Here is a 17,682-nt window from a genome sequence, read left to right as displayed (position 1 = left end):
GAAATGTGCATTATACTATTATTTACTAAACAAATCATTGTATTTTTAATATTCAATATAGTAAAAAAAGTGATAATAATGAAAGTGAAGCCACAATGTCATAAATAACTAAACAAGCATAATATACTCAAATACATTATATAAACATACAAATAAATAATACTTTAAAATTAATAGTGTTCAGCGGCTTAACTCATAAGCATTCAAATTAATAATTAATGTAAAAAAAAAGTACCTACTTATCCACTATATTTATTTTTAATTTGGACCTGTAATCTAACCTTTAAAATATATTAATTATTTCATAATCATAAATAATTTATTGTTGTATGATTCAAAAGTTTAACTAATCAATGAAATTCAATTGTCTCTATTTTTAAAAATTATGATAGACTAAGTAATAAATTTCTTAACATATCATTATTTTTTGTAATTGTGTATTTTTTAGAATTTAAATTAATCTTAATATTATAAAATTTAATTATTTTAAATAATTAAGTCATTGGCTAGTTTTATCAAATTTAAATATGGAAATACATTAAATACAGAATTCAAATGTACCTTTTAATGTTAACTGTATCTAATGGTTCTTATATTATTTAACATAGTCCAATAATATTTACATAATTACATTGATATTGATTACCTGATCGGGCGTATCCTAACTATCATCAGATAGTTTTACCTCAACCTCTTGAGTGTCCTGACTAACTTGCAATAGTTGCAATGAGTGATCATCATTTAGCTCCTATAAAATGCCATTTAATTTATAATAAAATAAGTACCACCATTCACCAATACTAATTTAAAACATTTTTAGAAAACTTTTGAAGTTAGTACTTAAATAATTAAATAAATGAAATAAAAAATGTATTTCTAAATTCTTACTGTTATTAGATTTGAAGTTGAGGGTTGTTCATAATTTTTTTTACACTTTTTGTGAAAAAATGACGTAATATTACCATGGGCAATCCTTTTTTTTTTCACTCATAATGTGAAAAACTTAAAAATGAAATAAATTTAATACTTATTGACTGAGTTATTGTCTAATAAATTTCCATTGACTAACCAAAACCAATAACAATTAACAATAATTTAAAAACACGTTATCACAGATTGCTTATCCTTATCAGTTATCACACTTTAATTGAGATCGCGGTTGTAGTGATTGTAGGTGCGCGTACCCGGTAACAAAAAACGAGCGTCTAGCAAGACGTAGCAATGCAATTCCAATTTTAAGGGGAAATAGTCACCGATTACAAGTAACGAATTTCTGGTTATAATATATTTGATAAGAAATAAAGACATGATGAGAAATTTGTTCGTGGGTTGTTTCTAGACGCTCGTAATGAAGGAAGACATTTCGGGGGGGGGGGTTACGACCTCCTAACCCCCCCCCCCCCCTGCGTGCGCCACTGAGTTCAGTATCTGAAGGTACATTCAGTTGTTTACTATCTAAGCTTTTTCCTAGTTTCGAATTCATTAGAATACCTTCATCACTATTCCTACCATACGTGCCTACATCTACCACAATAAAATTATAATGAGCATCGACGAGAGCCATAAGTACCACTGAAAACGTCTTTTTGTAGTTAAAATATAGTGACCCACTATTTGGTGGTGCTTGGATTACTACATGCTTGCCGTCCAATGATCCAATACAGTTTGGAAAGTTCCAACATTTCCAAAACTCATCTGCGATTTCTCTCCATTTTTGGCTAGTGGGTATTGGCATTACTTCAGACATTAAAGTTTTGACCAAGGCTTCGCAAGTATTTGTCACTATTTGCATATACTGTCGAATGCCTCAAACGATAACTATATGAGATCATTTTAAACGAATCACCCGTTGCTAAAAATCTGAAATATTAGTGGATATTAATATATATAATAATTAGACCTCGTATTTTAAAGCATAGGTACCTACTCTTCTTTTTTTTTATAATATATTAATTTATAATAATAATGGACTTATAATAAATGACTTACCGGGTTATTGCTTAGACTTTTTAGGATATACCATATTTAAGTCTATGATCATACAACATTGTTTGTATGTAAAAAAAAGTGTAACTCCAATCCTATCAAACAAATAATTTTAAATTTTTTTATTATAAAAAAATTATTACAAAATAATTAGACTTTTATTTTAATCTATTAAATATTTAAAAAAACAAAATAAAACAATACCTTTTAGGTGGTCATCACCAAAAACAATTAAAATAAATGAAATCTTAAATAACAAAATAAATATTTTTTTTAGTATAAACTTTACTGTTAAAAATAAAATGAAACAAAATTTTAATTTATGGTAGCAATATTGGTTCCTATCACAATATTATATATCACATTACTTTTGCAGTTTCTAATTTTCAGGTTCTTCATATAAATCATTAACTGTATCTGATGTAGGAATATCAAACCAAAAGTGTTTTCTACTCTTTGGCATAAGCGAGACTAGTGTTTTTAAAATACTTTGTTATTTTTTCGGATGAATACCTCTTAATTTATTTTTTTGTTGAGGTTATTCAATATCTTTTTTAATGAATGATAGTTTTTAGAAGTCAAGCATATGGTACGGAGTATACTCATCATATATACATTTGTATAATAAGTATTTCAGTCCTCTTTCGGCCCTTATATGAACTATACTATTTAACATTGGGCGATTAATTTGTTTGTTTAGTTTATACAAAGAGCATTCTGACTTCCAATCATAAAAATCTTTGCCATCTAATACTTTAACATCTACATGGCCTTTATTTGAATTCTTTATTGATTTTCATAATCACAAAAGTCATATATTTTACCCATATGTTTTATGGAAAGTTCAACCTGATGGTGGAATGAATCCGCAGACATAAAGCTATGGCCTGGTTGAAAATAGTAAATATCGATCATCATAGTTTCAAGTTCTTGAGAATTCATCATAGAAATTAAAAATGTAAATAAGCACCAATTCTTATTTTAACAGAACAGTTGTCTAACCAAATAGTTATTTTTTTCATGTCTTTATAAAATAAAAAAAAAAGCATAGTAACAACTTTTTAGGTCTTCTTGTTTTCTTTTACTTATCCCTTTGTGCCATATTACAGCTAGGGGTTTAATTGAACTTTTAGGTCCATTAAATGATATAACCCTCTTAGTGAAAATTTCAGCTTTAAAATTGTCCATTCTTGGTAACATTATGACTTTTTGTAAATCTACCGATACATACAATTCATCTCCTAATAAAACAATTCAGAAGTTTAAATAAAAGAATAACATTAATCAAATGAGTATAATTTTTTACTTTACCATTTTTGGTTTTTTCTGAATGCTCATTATATTTAATTCGAGCATTTGTGTATATTTCAAAATGCAATGACCATTTACTACATCCATCACAGTCACTGTTTTCTTGAGCATTATGCCTATTATGATTTGGGTCATGTTGAATGAAAGTTTCACATAACTCACACTCTTCATGACCAAGTTTTGTAAATGATATATTCATTTTTCTTAATATTTGCCTGTACATATCATATGAACACTTATAATCAGGATTTTTTTCTTGAAAATCAGAAAACATGAATTGGACTGTTAATTCATTAGAAAAAATATTTTCTTAAAGGTGCATGTCCTCTTCTATACTGTAAAACTGAAGGATTGAATGAATTTATATGAGATTTAATTGGTTCTATATCTATTTTGTTCCATGGTTCTTTGTTAGAATTATTTGATGGAGATACAATTATAGAACTATTATTTTCACTGCTTGAACATATTTTTCGAATAAAAAAATCATTGTTCATGGAAAATCCTAAAGTTGCTAAATAAAATTCTTTACATACATATTTAAGTCACCCATCTGAGTTTTTCAATAAATAAGAAATTGACCAATTCCTTTTTTTTTCATTTTTAACTCCTCTACGACGCTGTACACATTTTTTTTCAATAGAGTTCAAAACAAATAACTCTTGTTCTTTTTTTAAAATAGTCCAGAACTGCCTATTTATTTCGGTCCTCAAAATTTCAGGAATATGTTGTATACATTTTTTTTTACAAGTTAAACAACAAGGGATCCGTAGCTTATGCTTATCACGTTTTAATTGCATTTTTATATTTTTCCTTTCAGTAATAGAAGTTGTATAACGACGGCGCTTCCTCTTTGTTCCTTTTTTAGTTACACTAGCTTCTACTTCATCTTGGATATCACTACCTGAAATGTGCGATACTCCACTATCATATTTATTTTCCTATATTAAAATAAACAAATTAAAATAAGTAGGTACCTATTTTATTTACTACCAATTATGTAAAAACTTAAATATACTAAAAAATTATATATACCAGAGTATTTTTAAAATTGTCTGAATTTTGACTATAAGAATTTTCATTAAAATTCTCAATATTATTATTTCTAACACAATGATCATCAGTATTAGTAATATTATAATTCTCAACTGTTGAAAATAAAGCTTCATTATCTTGGAAACTCTAATAATTATTAAAAATGAATTAAAATAATTAGTTAAAATATAAATTGGTTTTACATTTATAAAATTTATTTTACTACCTCAATATTTGTGTACTGCTTATCTTGAAAGTCAAATTCAATATCAAGGTTTTCAACAAAAGTGGCAGTGTTTTGAATATCATTAAACAAATCTATATTCATATTATTTGTATATGTAATCTGTGTACATTTCATATCTTGAACATCACAAAACATTCTACAGAGTACAAAAGTAACTAAGTATTAAGTGGGTATCAATGAATATATACATTATTTTTGTAAAATGTAATCATAAATTAACAGGAAAAATAATATATTCATTTGAAATAATTATTTATTTTAGAATGGACCTACCCTCAAGATTTGTATAAGACGTGGGACCTTCATGTTGGTTGCAGCTGTCAATTAAAATAGGGTTTTTCAATACTTTCAACTGTAATCATTGAATCTATTATTTTATTATAATGTTCTAATGTATTTTCCGTATCTCTCATATTATAAAATATATAAAATTAAAAAGTAAGTACCTAACAATAGTTATTTTAAATTATTATATCTTTTAAATTTGGATATAATGTATATAATTGTACGACAATAATTTTAAGTTATCAATTTAATATAAATGGTTAGTAACTGTTCAAAACTGTTTGAAAATATATCACTTACAGTTAAATTGAGCTCGTTTGTTTGATTTGAGGCCTGTGCTTTTGCTAAGCTCATCATTAAATTCAGTCGTCGGTTCGACATGGTCTTGAGTTTATTATAATGAATAGTTATAAAATACTCAAAGCGAGACAGTGTTCGTATTATATTATAACATTATAATTTATATAATTTAATATTTTTAAACTAAGCGTTTGATCGTATTATCATGATAATAAATGATAAGGATAAATACATGACGCGGTCCCGCGTAATAGCTGTTTGAATTCAAATAGCCTTTTACGCGGAAAGCCGCGCAGCGCTTCTCAAACAAACCGCCAATCGACGACGGACGACGCCGGCGCGCGACACCCCGTGCCGTAAACCGTCGGCCGGCCGTTGGGTGAACCGGATTGCACTGTCACTAGTTTTTTTGACGGTCATACGACGGTCTACCTGCGTCCCCGTAGTCGCATCACCCATCGTTCTGTCGATTTCAATATAACGTGCTTATTATTTGTTTTTTTTTTCTATATTGTTTTTTTTTTGGTGTTTACGTTGCGAATAAACGCGCCAGTTCCCGGAACAATAAATCGTTGTGTCGTTTTCTTTTTTTTTCCTTTTTTTTGTTCACTTTGGTCAGCAGACCCCTCACCACCCTCATCCTCAACTGGCTCCCCGTACAGGAATCACCGGCAAGTGAAAAACTTTATTAACTTACCCCTTACTACCATCGATCATATACCCTCCCCGTTGCGCGACTTGGAAAAAAGTCCCCGACGCGACCCCGAAAAAAACGTGGTTAGCTGGCGAAAACGGAAAAACCGGCGTTACGTAACATTACAATAAGGACGTAATGACCAGCCGCGCCGCCCGATTTACGGACGCACCGACTACACCCGCGCGCGACGCGCCAAAGTCCACACACACACGACGTAGGTAGGTAGGAACGCAAGAGCGTGAGAGGGCCACACCACCACCGCCCCAGCACCCACCGCCGATAACGTCAACACGCGATTACCCGTGACAGAAATACCACATAATCGGACTGCCGCCGCCACCGCTCAAAGCGACAGCCGCCGTCTTCCTTAATCGCAGTAGTGGGCCGGATAACGCACACACGCGCATCCGTGACAACACTCTGCGAAAACCGGTTACTGTAATCGCCCGGCAAGCGCAATAACAAAACAATAACAACCCACTGACCTACATTCCGTACGCAAATAAACACCGATAAACGGTCAACACAGCTGATCGAAGGAACGCGACGACCGTTCCACCGACAACAGCCACATTTTATATTTTCCCGTAAACAACACCGGAAAAAACAACCGGACGTCATGCCGGGAAAATATATTAATGAGTTGACCCCCCGCGGAGTTGCGCTATGAATGCAGGCAGCGCGAGTTGTCGGATACGGGCGCGAAGGATGATCTCGAAATCCGGTTGATACAACATTTCACGGACCTGAACCTACAGGCCAACGAAGTTTTTTCATTTTCTACTTTATTCTCATTTATTGTTATCGTATTGTTAGCAATATCTTTAACTGCATGATTATCCATTAAAAACTTATGTCCTAATATGCCTTCTCCTTCTATTGGAAATGTTTTGTTTACTACATAAAATTCTGTTTCGAATGGTTTTGTTTATCTATTATTAAATCTATTTTTGCTTTACCTATTGTTGAGACTATTTTTTCATTAATACCTTTTAAATTAAATCTTGTCTTTTTCATTAATTTCTGTATACCCCCTTTAGGCTTTAGTGCATTAATTTTAATGATATTGAATTCAGCCCCTGTGTCTACTGATAATTTAATTTGCTCTTTATTAAAACTAGGTGATTTTAAAGTAATATGATTTTCTATTAATTTAGTTGTGATGTGAAAACATCGTTTTGTGGCGGTTGTATTATCTCTTGGACAAGCCTGACGCCCACTGGAACTTGCACTTTGGAATTTTTTGAATTATTTTTCTCGTTTTTCTGTTTTGTAAAACAGTTCGAAATTTCATGCCCTATTTTATTACAAAAATTACAATGTAAATTCTGAACACCCCGTATTGTTCCTATTATTATTACCCGCTTCCAGAATTACGCGCACTATTATCACGATTATTATTATGTGTATTTGCTCGAGTCGTTTCCCGCCTGACCGACCGTTCGTTTGCCAACACACCCCTCGCGAAATGATTTGATTTTCCACAGTAATAACCAGTGTTACTTCTATTTTGATTATTATCCATAGGCAGTGATTGGGGGGTGCTTGGGGGGGGGGCTTAGCCCCCCAAAATTATTAAACATTTTTGATATAGTATAAAATATTAAAATAGGTACTTATTTTATAACGATTGATAACATTTTGGAACTTTACAAAATATTTTTTTTTCCCGAAATGTCAAAATAAATGTCAATATAATAATAATATTATTATACTATATTATACCCTAAAGCTGGTTACACACGGAGCGGTTTGGTCTAAAAAGAAAAAATTTTATGAATTCTCCACTCAAAATAGTTTGCTATTTTTTCGTGATTTTTCCGTATTTTGTCAAAATTTGAACTTTAAATGCTTATAAATAAAAACTGTGACTAAGGATTTTTAATTTTTTTCATCTGCCTTTGAAAAAATAACCTAGGAGCCTTATATTAAATTGTCAAGCATTTTTACTCAACAGATAAAATTTTATTGATATTTATAGAAAAAAAAACTATAAAAATTGAAAACTGACAATGGCCGTAAACAGCTCAAAAAGAGTCAAAATATTTTGTAAATTTTATGGTGTATAGAATATGCTAATATAAACATTCAGTCAAAATTTCATGTACCTACGGTCATTTTTTTAAGAGTTACACCAAAAACCAAAATCGATATTTCCGAAAACAGATTTTGTGTAAAAAATTCCCGTTTTTCCTTAATTTTTCTTTTGCTTTTCCCGGCGCTTTTGAAAACTACTGGAAAATGTTTACTTTTGACCCCCCAAAGTACCAACTAGATTCACTTTCCTATCAAAAAAGATACTATTTAAGAAAATCCAAGCACTTTTACTTACAAAAAAAAAATAAAAAACACACATCATTGAAAAGTCAATACATTCTTCGTTCAACTCAGAATCTAAAAAATATACATTTTAAACAAAATATATATAAATTAACAAATACATTTTAGATATTTATCTACTGGATCGAATTTTGTGGCGTTGCAATACGAGTTCTTATTGGGACGAAGTACAATTGGAACAATCGTCCAAGAAACGTGCAATGTTATATGGACCACCTTACAGCCTACAGAGATGCCAGAACTAACTAGCCAAGAGCAATGGATAGATATTGCAAATAAGTTTTACCAAAAGACTAACTTTCCAAATTGTATTGGAGCTGTAGATGGAAAACACATCAGATGTGTGAATCCAAGAAATGAGGGATCTATGTTTTTTTAATTATAAAAAATATTTCTCTAATATTTTAATGGATGTAGTAGATGTAGAATATTGTTTTACGACCATTGACGTCGGTGCTTATGGTAGAGAGGGTGATTCTACCGTTTTTAAAGAATGCCCGTTTGGTAGAAAACTGTATTCCGAAGAACTAAATCTTTTTCGAACCGGTGTGCCTACCTAATACCCACAGATTCCCCCAACCCTTCGTTATAGTAGCAGACGAAGCGTTTGGCCTACATAAAAATGTATTCAGACCGTACCCAGGACGTGGACTTAATGATAAAAGAAAAATTTTCAACTACAGGTTGTCGAGGGCTAGGCGGTATGTGGAATGTGCTTTTGGAATTCTAGCGAATAAATGGAGAGTTTTACACACCCCAATATTAGTCGAACCAGATTTTACCGACTGTATCGTGAAAGCATGCTGTATTTTACATAATTATGTACGAAGGGAGAGACGGATATCAATTTGAGGATACATAATTTGGACGATATTCAAAAATTATGGAAACTCCGGATCTCATCATGAAGGGATTGATGTACGAGAATATTTCGCTGATTATTTTGTAAACGCTGGGTCAGTTCCATTTCAATATCGTTTTAATTGATTACTATTTTATATTATTTAATAATTAGGTACTATTATTATTTTTATATATATTATTTTAATAAATATAATTTATTATGTATATAATTGTATTGTAAGTATTAAAACCTATTTAAGTATTAGTCTACACTTGCAATAAGTTACAACAAAATAATATTTAATAACAGGTAGAATCATTTTTTTTTTTTAAATTTACACCTATATATCCTTATAATAAAGATGTACTTATACTATAATTTTACGTATATATTAGTATAGGTAGGTATAGGTAATGTAGTTTCTAGAACGATTTTCATTTATTTTATTATTTAATATAAATAAATAACCTAATATTAAAAAAATCAAGTTAGTATTTATTATTTAACAGTTTTTTTTTAGAATATGTACCTATCAGTAATTAGAAATTATGTTGTAAATGAAAACATTTTCATAAACTTAATTTCTTAACAAAGTTTAAAATTAAACTCACCTTTTAATTCTTGTTCTTCCTTGTTGAAGCTTTCCCACTCATCAAACATACTTGATGCTACATTTATCCAGGCTTTGGCTTTAGCATAGCGATCAACCATGTACTCTTTTGAATTTGTTTTCCACAAGCACTTTTCTTTTTCAATTTTCAATATGAAAAGCTCAGTGTCAAAAACGTTCATATTCAGAATTTTAAAACTTTTAAAAATTCTATGAGTAAAAACGCGCGTTGTAACCGTCGTAATGTGATGTACATAATTGAAAACCATTGGTTTTACATCCACGTGGTCAAAAATATCATGCGGCACGCCGCTGCCAAACCACGACATGTCGAAGTTTGTAGCGGCAGATTTCGGCCAAAACGTGGTAGAAACGCTGCAGTGTGTCGCGTACTATATATAAATATGTGTTTAAATTTGGCGGTTACGCCACGCGGTTCCAACCGCGATAGTGTGACGCGGCCCCTAATCGTCATCGATGCGCACCGGCTGACCGTCGCGACGGATTGTTATCGCATTATCGCAATGACAAAAATAGAAATTTCCGATAATCTCAGACTGATAAACATTATTAATGTGCCGATTGCTGTTTCGACCGTTTCGTCTTTAGTGTTGTGTCTTGCGTTGTTCACTGATGTTGTAAATCGTTATTATTATTTATTAAAACGTCAAATTATTTTGAGTTATTTAATATTAAAAAAAAAAACCTTAAGAAACAGAAACTGTAAATTCTGAAAACGTGTTGCCAACAACTACAGTACACTCCGACTCGTCATCGAATATTGATTTTGATTCTCAGCGGCTTCAAATTAATGATATAAATGATTTGGGTAATATTAACTCTGGTCCATCACGTCCAATTATGAAGGTAGATATTATGTATTTGAGATAAATATTGGCAATATTGCTTAGGTAGCTTATTTTTTATTAAAGTTATATGCATGCAAAAATGTATAGAGTGACTATTATAGTGACTACTAGGTACTTTTAATGTTCCAGTCTTATCCAATGACAAAATTTGGTCAACAAAACCGTAGTTTTAATGCATCATATTACGACTGCTTTGAATGGCTTGAATATAGTATCATCAATAACGCTTTGTACTGTTTTGCTTGTCGTATTTATGGTTCTGGGAACAATACCGAAGATACATTTACCAAAATTGGTTTTAAAAAATGGAATAAAGTAAACATTTTAATAATTAAACAATTTTATTGAATACATTTTTTTTTATTTATTACGTTTAAATTTAATACAGTTTAGTGGTTCAAGAGGATCTAAAAAAGGCCAAGGTAGACTTCATGCTCATGCAACAACAAAATATCATCTGACTAATAAAAAATGGCAGTCACATAAAGACATTGAAAAAACTGGTAGTGTAATGGCACAGGTTTCTACTCAACATAAGCTACTTATTGAGAGTAATCGTAGATATATAAGAACTTTATGTGAAGTGACACTGTTTTTGTGCAGACAAGGTCTAGCATTTAGAGGCCACAATGAAGCTCCCAGCTCCATGAATCAAGGTATGATGTAGATATTAATTTTTTTTATTAATAATTAAATTAAATTAATTATTGTATTTAGGAAATTTTAAAGAAGCCTGTAATATGATATCTAAATTATATCCGGAATTTGCCCAGAAATATAAAGAGAAAACAAATTATACTAGCCATGGAGTTCAAGATGAACTTATTAATATTTGTGCAGGTTTATCAAAAGATACTATAATACAAGAAGTTGAAGATGTGGGCATATTTGGAATAATGTGCGATGAAGCTAGGTAATAAATTAAAAATGTTAATTGAAAATTTGATCAATTAAAATTTAATTTGAATTTTTCAGGTGTTTTAAAGATGAGCAAATGGTTTTATGTTTGAGATACTGCAAAGGGTTAGAAATCAAAGAAATATTTTTGGTTTCATTGATTGTTCATATAAACAAGATGCAGAGACTTTAAGTAAAAGTATGTTAGATTACCCTCAAGCAATGTAATTTAAACCCTCAATTGACAATTGTAGCCCAGTCGTACGATGGGGCCAGTGTTATGTCTGGGCGATTTAATGGTGTCCAAGCAAAGATTAAAGAACAACATCCGTATGCAATTTTCACACACTGCATGGCACACAAAGTTAATTTAGTAGTTCCAGACATTTGTAAAATAGTAAAGGTATGAATTAATTATTTTAAATTGCCTATTTATATTTTTATTTTTAAATAAATGTGTTTTGTTTTAAAATAAAAACCAATTTAATAATATTTCAAATATTAAATTACAGGAAACCAGAAACGTTTTTAACACATTAGAGGCCCTTCATATTCACTTTTCATATCCGACTAATAATAAAAAATTAATGGATATTCAAAATAAGTTGGGTGTTAAAAAAAAAGTCAATTACAAGGTTAAGCAAGGTGGAATTGCCGTTATAGAAATTGTGAAGCTGTAATGTCCAGTTATAAAGCAATAGTAGATACATTAATAAATGTGCTAAAGACTATTATACTTTACAATACAATATTTATGCCGGTAAAAATGAAGTTCGTGAAACCAACGTTGACACGGTACGCAGCGGCCACCAGTACAAAGTACAGGTACCGCAGCGACCAGTCTACATTTTTCGTCAACCGCCACTACGGGCTACAGCGCGACAACGCCAACTCCCCCCCACCACGCCAAAAAGGCACAAGGTGGGACGGGAAGGCGAGTCGCGTAGAACGAGTACCGGCCGTCGTAGACTAGTCACTAGAAAAAAGACACACGCCAACGACCACGACCTATATACCGTCTCATATAGCCACCGTCAGTTGCTCGTGTTTTTTCTAAAAATCTTTTAGTATACCTATATTATTTACAATCATATCCGTGTGAAATAAACATCATTCTTGTCACCACCGAAATTGTGTTGTCGTTTCTTTTTAAACGTTCGAGTGTGCCGTCCATTCTACCCCATCAACGACCGGCTCCTCCGCGGACCATCTGCCACCACCCGTCGTAGCCGTGTCAACGTCTCGTATAAAATAGTATTAAAGCTGATGGAACCTTATATTAATCTTGGTCGGTGCTTATACGTCGACAATTGGTATTCCAGTGTGGGAATTGGCGGAAAAACTTCTTAAAGAAAATACCCATATGGGTAGGAACGTTAAGAGCAAATAGACGAGGAAACCCACCTGATGTTATTGGCAAAAATTAAAAAAGGGGGAACTAATTGCTCAACAAAGTAATATTAATATAGTAGTTTTAAAATGGCGTGACAAACGTGACATACATATTATAACAACAAAACACACGGACGAGACTATAGAAATACGTAACAGATATGGTAGGTATAATTAAAAAACCGAAATCAGTAGAAGATTATAACATGGGCAAATCATATATTGATCGTTCTGACCAAATGGCATCGTATTCATCTCCACTGAAAAGATCACTGAAATGGTATCGGAAAAATTGCATTTGATATTTTATTATCAACATCAGTAGTTAACGCTTTATCTCTATTTAAATCTGTCACAAAAAATAAAGTAAAAATTACGTTTTTTAAAGAAGAAATTATTAAATCATTGTTACACCAACCAGAAATTCCAAAAACCATTCCACTTAAGGCCAATCATAATCTTGTAACCAGCGAAACGGAAAAAAAATAATGTGTCAGAAGTGTTATGCATCCATATCAACAACATTAGGAAGAAAGACTGCGCAAAATAAGACAAGAAAAGTTTTGACACTTTGTGATGAATGCAATATATATATGTAGAGACTGTTTTATTAAATATCGTAAAAATAATTTGTAAAATTTTGAGATTGTACTACGTTTTTTTTGTTTATCAACATAATAAAATAAATATTTATAAAAATAAAATAAAATATTGTATATGGTACATACTAAGTATAAATAAAAAAAGTTATTATTATATTGCTTTATTATTATTATTAGGTATTCAATAAAGTTACTAAGTATCAAAGATAGAATTCAATACATTTGCAAGCTGCTAAATCAAATAGTGTATCTTTTGCATTATTCTGAAATTTTTCTAGATTTGATTTAAAAGTTAATGTATTTTTCCTGTTTTTAATAGATTTAACTATTTTTTTGTACTTATCGTGATAATTTATTAACAATTGTAGTGCACGAATGTGCGATACTATTGGAATAGAGGCTTTCTGCCATATTTTTTCTACATCTGTCACTACTATTTCAGAAATTATTTTAACAGTTGGATCTTTTCTATTACTATTTTGTTTTAATTGGTTTCTTACTTGTAAATAGAACTTCATTACATCTTCATAGGTAGGTAAAACTAAATTACTAAGATCACGAGTGTCACCAAAAATTGGACATTTTGAATTAATTCTGGTACAAATAGCCATTTCAGAAATTAATTGAAAATTAAACGAATAAATGCGTTAATAACTTTATATTAGCACTGTAAAACGTCGTTTACGTCCACACTCGATTATAAATAGTGCGATACTAATCGTAAGTCGAATGATAATAATGCTGATTGCCTTATTTAATCTATTAAACTATTAACTATGGTCAAAATAAATTTGGTGATATCGTAAAGTAATAAAAATAATGATACTTAGGTTTTTCGTTTCCTATTTCTATATATAGATTTTAAATGCTCGGCGGCACCTCAAAACAACACTCTATGTTGACAATTTTTTTCTTACATATTATACATATTATACATTTCGCAGTACCTATATTTAAACAGTTAGCAAAGTATATTTGATACGAGCACTTGTCAGTTTATATTATTTTAACTATGGAAAGTTCGAGTTCATCAGATTGGGAAACTGTTGCTGCTTTTGTGGTCCTCGATGAAAACGAGAGAAACAAAAGGTCGACAAGAACATGGGTACACGATATAAATACCAAAAGAGAAAAGTTAGGTGAGTTTCGAAGGCTAGTGCAAGAGCTACGAAACGATTTGAAACGTTTCCATATGTATTTTAGAATGACAATACAACAATTTGATTACATACATGAACTTATTAAAAGTGATATATACAAACGAAACACTCAACTTCGAAAAGCCATAACTACTGAAGCCATAACTACTGTTTGTTTAAGGTATGTAGGAAAAAATTATACCTTATACCTTATAGATATAGATATTTTTAACAATCAAAATAATTTTTAAATTAAACCTTTTTTAAAATATAAAAAAAAATCAAAATACCTTTTTAATTAAACCTGTTTAAAATACAAAAAAATCAAAATACTGTTTTTGAGTTACTAAAAAATGTATTATTATATATCACTCGTAATCTTGCGAAGGAAGAGACACCATTTCGAATAATCATGGTTAGGTTAGGTTAGGTAATGGTTTTCCATTGACTCGACATCGTTTAGAGTTAATTTATCAACAGCCTGGAAATTTCGTCCAACTTCCACATCCACATTACCACAGTTTTCTGAAGGACTTGGTGTATCATTTTCTAAACTCGTCTGAAAAATCACCTGAATCAGCCACTACATCGATAGACGCTTGAGACACGTTATAATATGTAAAATGGCACTCCGCACTTTTTCCCTTTCACGTGAGCTCACATTACAATGTGTGGTTTCACGTGACGTGACAGTAGTGTGTTTCTACCTTTATTCCGATTTTTGCTGGTCTATCGGCCTTGGGAGCTCTGACTGGCGGTGTTTCCAACGTCGTTAAGTCGGCTAATGAATTTAAAAGAAACACACCAACGCATTTGGGCGGTGGGTTATATCTTGCTCCGTATAAAGGCAACTCGTACAAAATCTCGCCCCATATAAAAATGTGGAGGCAAAAAAGTAAAAAAAAACTATTATCTACGTTACCCAGAAGAGCATTGTACAATTACGAACTTATAAAAATAGCCCGTTTAATGAAAATACCTCATTTCATCGGCGTGTTTACTAGAGACAGGTTATCTGAACGTCCCAAACGAATAGAATCAGTGATTGTTAACTTGGATTCGGAAAACGGTACAGGCACTCACTGGGTAGCGTATAAAAAAATCGGAAATCAAGTCTATTATTACGACAGTTTTGGAAATTTACAACCTCCATTAGAAGTACAAAAATATTTTCACGGCTGTGACATTAATTTCAATTACAACAGAGATCAGAAATATAATACTACAAACTGCGGACACTTGTGTTTAAAAGTTTTATCATGTACACGTTGACGTTAAACGGGAACTCGAGTGAATTGCCATGCGATATTTTTCCGCCACTAGAAGTAGAAAACACAGCACAAATATGTCTTTTGAGCTTACAGACAAATAATTCGATACCAAACATCGAACCCGGTTGCAATACTATCGGTTTCCGAAATATCATCGGTCAAAATGATTACGTTATCATACCTACGGGGTCGTATGAGTTTGATAATATAGTCTTTTATACAAAAAAATGTGTCCGAATATGTCGATTGGTTTGAATTAAAAGCAAACAATACCACATTAAAGTGTACGCTCTCGTGTAGTCATGATGTGGACTTGGGCGTCAAGAATAGCATAGCGAAATTGTTGGGTTTCGGTAATGTTGTATACACTACGGGCCTTAATCATGAATCTGAAAGTACAGTCAAAATAATGAAACTCAATAGTATAAAAGTAGAGTGCAACTTGATTACTGGTTCATTTTGTGACGGAGCACCGAGCCAGATCATACACGAACTCTATTCAACTGTTCCACCAGGCTATAAAATCGTCGAGGTACCTAGACATCCAGTTTTTTATGGTCTCAACACGACTTCGATATCTAGAGTAAATATCGTATTAAAAGATCAGAACGATTGTCTAATAAATCTACGCGACGAACCAATTACGATTCGCTTGCAAATAACGCGTGGGTATGGCACTCAAATGTAACATCAATATAAAAAGAGGTACAATCAAAATTGTATCAGTATTGTATCTACAGTCAAGAAGTCAACATCCAAACCGAAAAAACCCGAAACCAAACTCACGAAAAATAATTTAAATTTTCTTCGTTCCTTGAAAATGTAATCATGGATGACTCGTATTTAGACGTAGCAGCCGGCTATGTCGACGAGTGTAAAATAACACAAAAGAATTATCATTCGTTTACCCCGTATTCAAACATGTCTTTTTCTAATAACGATGAAATTAGGATAAGTGTTTTAAATATGGATTCTTACACTTTTCCGTGTGAGAGTTATCTGTACATCGAGGGAAAAGTAAATAAACCTACCAATGCTGTTGGAGACGTTAGTTTTTCGAATAATGGATTGGCGTTTTTATTCTCCGAAATGTGATACGAGATAAACGGCGCAGAAGTACAGAAAATAAAATCACCCGGAATTTCGTCTTGTTTGAAAGGTTACTGTTCATATACTCCAAACGACTTGAACACGCTGGAGAATGCGGCTTGGGGGGTCGTCGTTGGGTAGTAACGATAATAATAAAAATTTCATGGCCAACAACGTGTTTACCGGCTGCGTTCGACTGAAACATCTATTTGGATTTTTTGAAGATTACAAAAAAATATTACTTAATTGTAATCAACAATTGATTTTGAATCGCTCGTCAACCGATTTTGACACATTACACGTTACTGATAACACTGAGAAAAATAAAAAAATTACAGTCGAACTGACTAAGATATTATGGAAGATGCCTATTATCAAAGTTAGTGATCAAGAAAAGTTAAGACTGTTAAAAATATTGGATTCTCGTAAAACGTTATCGTGCGCGTTCAGAACCTGGGATCTCTGCGAATATCCAGTGCTACCTAAAAATACTTCACATTCGTGGACTGTAAAGTCTAGCAATTTACTCGAAAACCCTAGATTTGTATTGATTGGATTTCAAACAGATCGAAAAAATAATATAACACTCGATGCCGGTAAATTCTGAAGCGTATCCGTACGAAGATTTCCCAGCAAACTTCCAAAACAAACAAACTTCGATACTGTATAAAGCTTACACAGATTTTCAAAAATCGTACTACGAAAGAGACTACTGCGAGCCGTTACTGTCAAAACATATTTATCAAAACCATGTACCAATCGCCGTTG

At 31.8% G+C, this 17,682-nt stretch overlaps 1 protein-coding gene across 1 annotated transcript; it reads left to right on the top strand.

Moving 5' to 3' along the window:
• The first annotated feature begins 10,644 nt into the window (after positions 1-10,644).
• On the top strand, positions 10,645-11,441 carry LOC132934017 (zinc finger MYM-type protein 1-like). Its single transcript, XM_061000308.1, has 3 exons — positions 10,645-10,839; positions 10,913-11,180; positions 11,242-11,441. The coding sequence occupies exons 1-3, from the start codon at positions 10,645-10,647 to the stop codon at positions 11,439-11,441; spliced, it is 663 nt and encodes a 220-aa protein (XP_060856291.1).
• Positions 11,442-17,682: the final 6,241 nt, after the last annotated feature.

This window comes from Metopolophium dirhodum, chromosome 1 (genome assembly GCF_019925205.1).
Source record: "Metopolophium dirhodum isolate CAU chromosome 1, ASM1992520v1, whole genome shotgun sequence".
NCBI lineage: Eukaryota > Metazoa > Arthropoda > Insecta > Hemiptera > Aphididae > Metopolophium > Metopolophium dirhodum.
Note: the sequence above shows the minus strand (reverse complement) of the source record. Positions and strands in the feature narration are given on the sequence as shown.

Excerpts from the sequence above, each read along its gene's own strand:
- LOC132934017 (XM_061000308.1), top strand. The coding sequence starts at position 10,645 with ATGTTCCAGTCTTATCCAATGACAAAATTTGGTCAACAAAACCGTAGT. Across the intron at positions 10,840-10,912 it reads GTTTTAAAAAATGGAATAAA|TTTAGTGGTTCAAGAGGATC; the intron begins GTAAACATTTTA and ends AATTTAATACAG. Across the intron at positions 11,181-11,241 it reads TCCCAGCTCCATGAATCAAG|GAAATTTTAAAGAAGCCTGT; the intron begins GTATGATGTAGA and ends TATTGTATTTAG.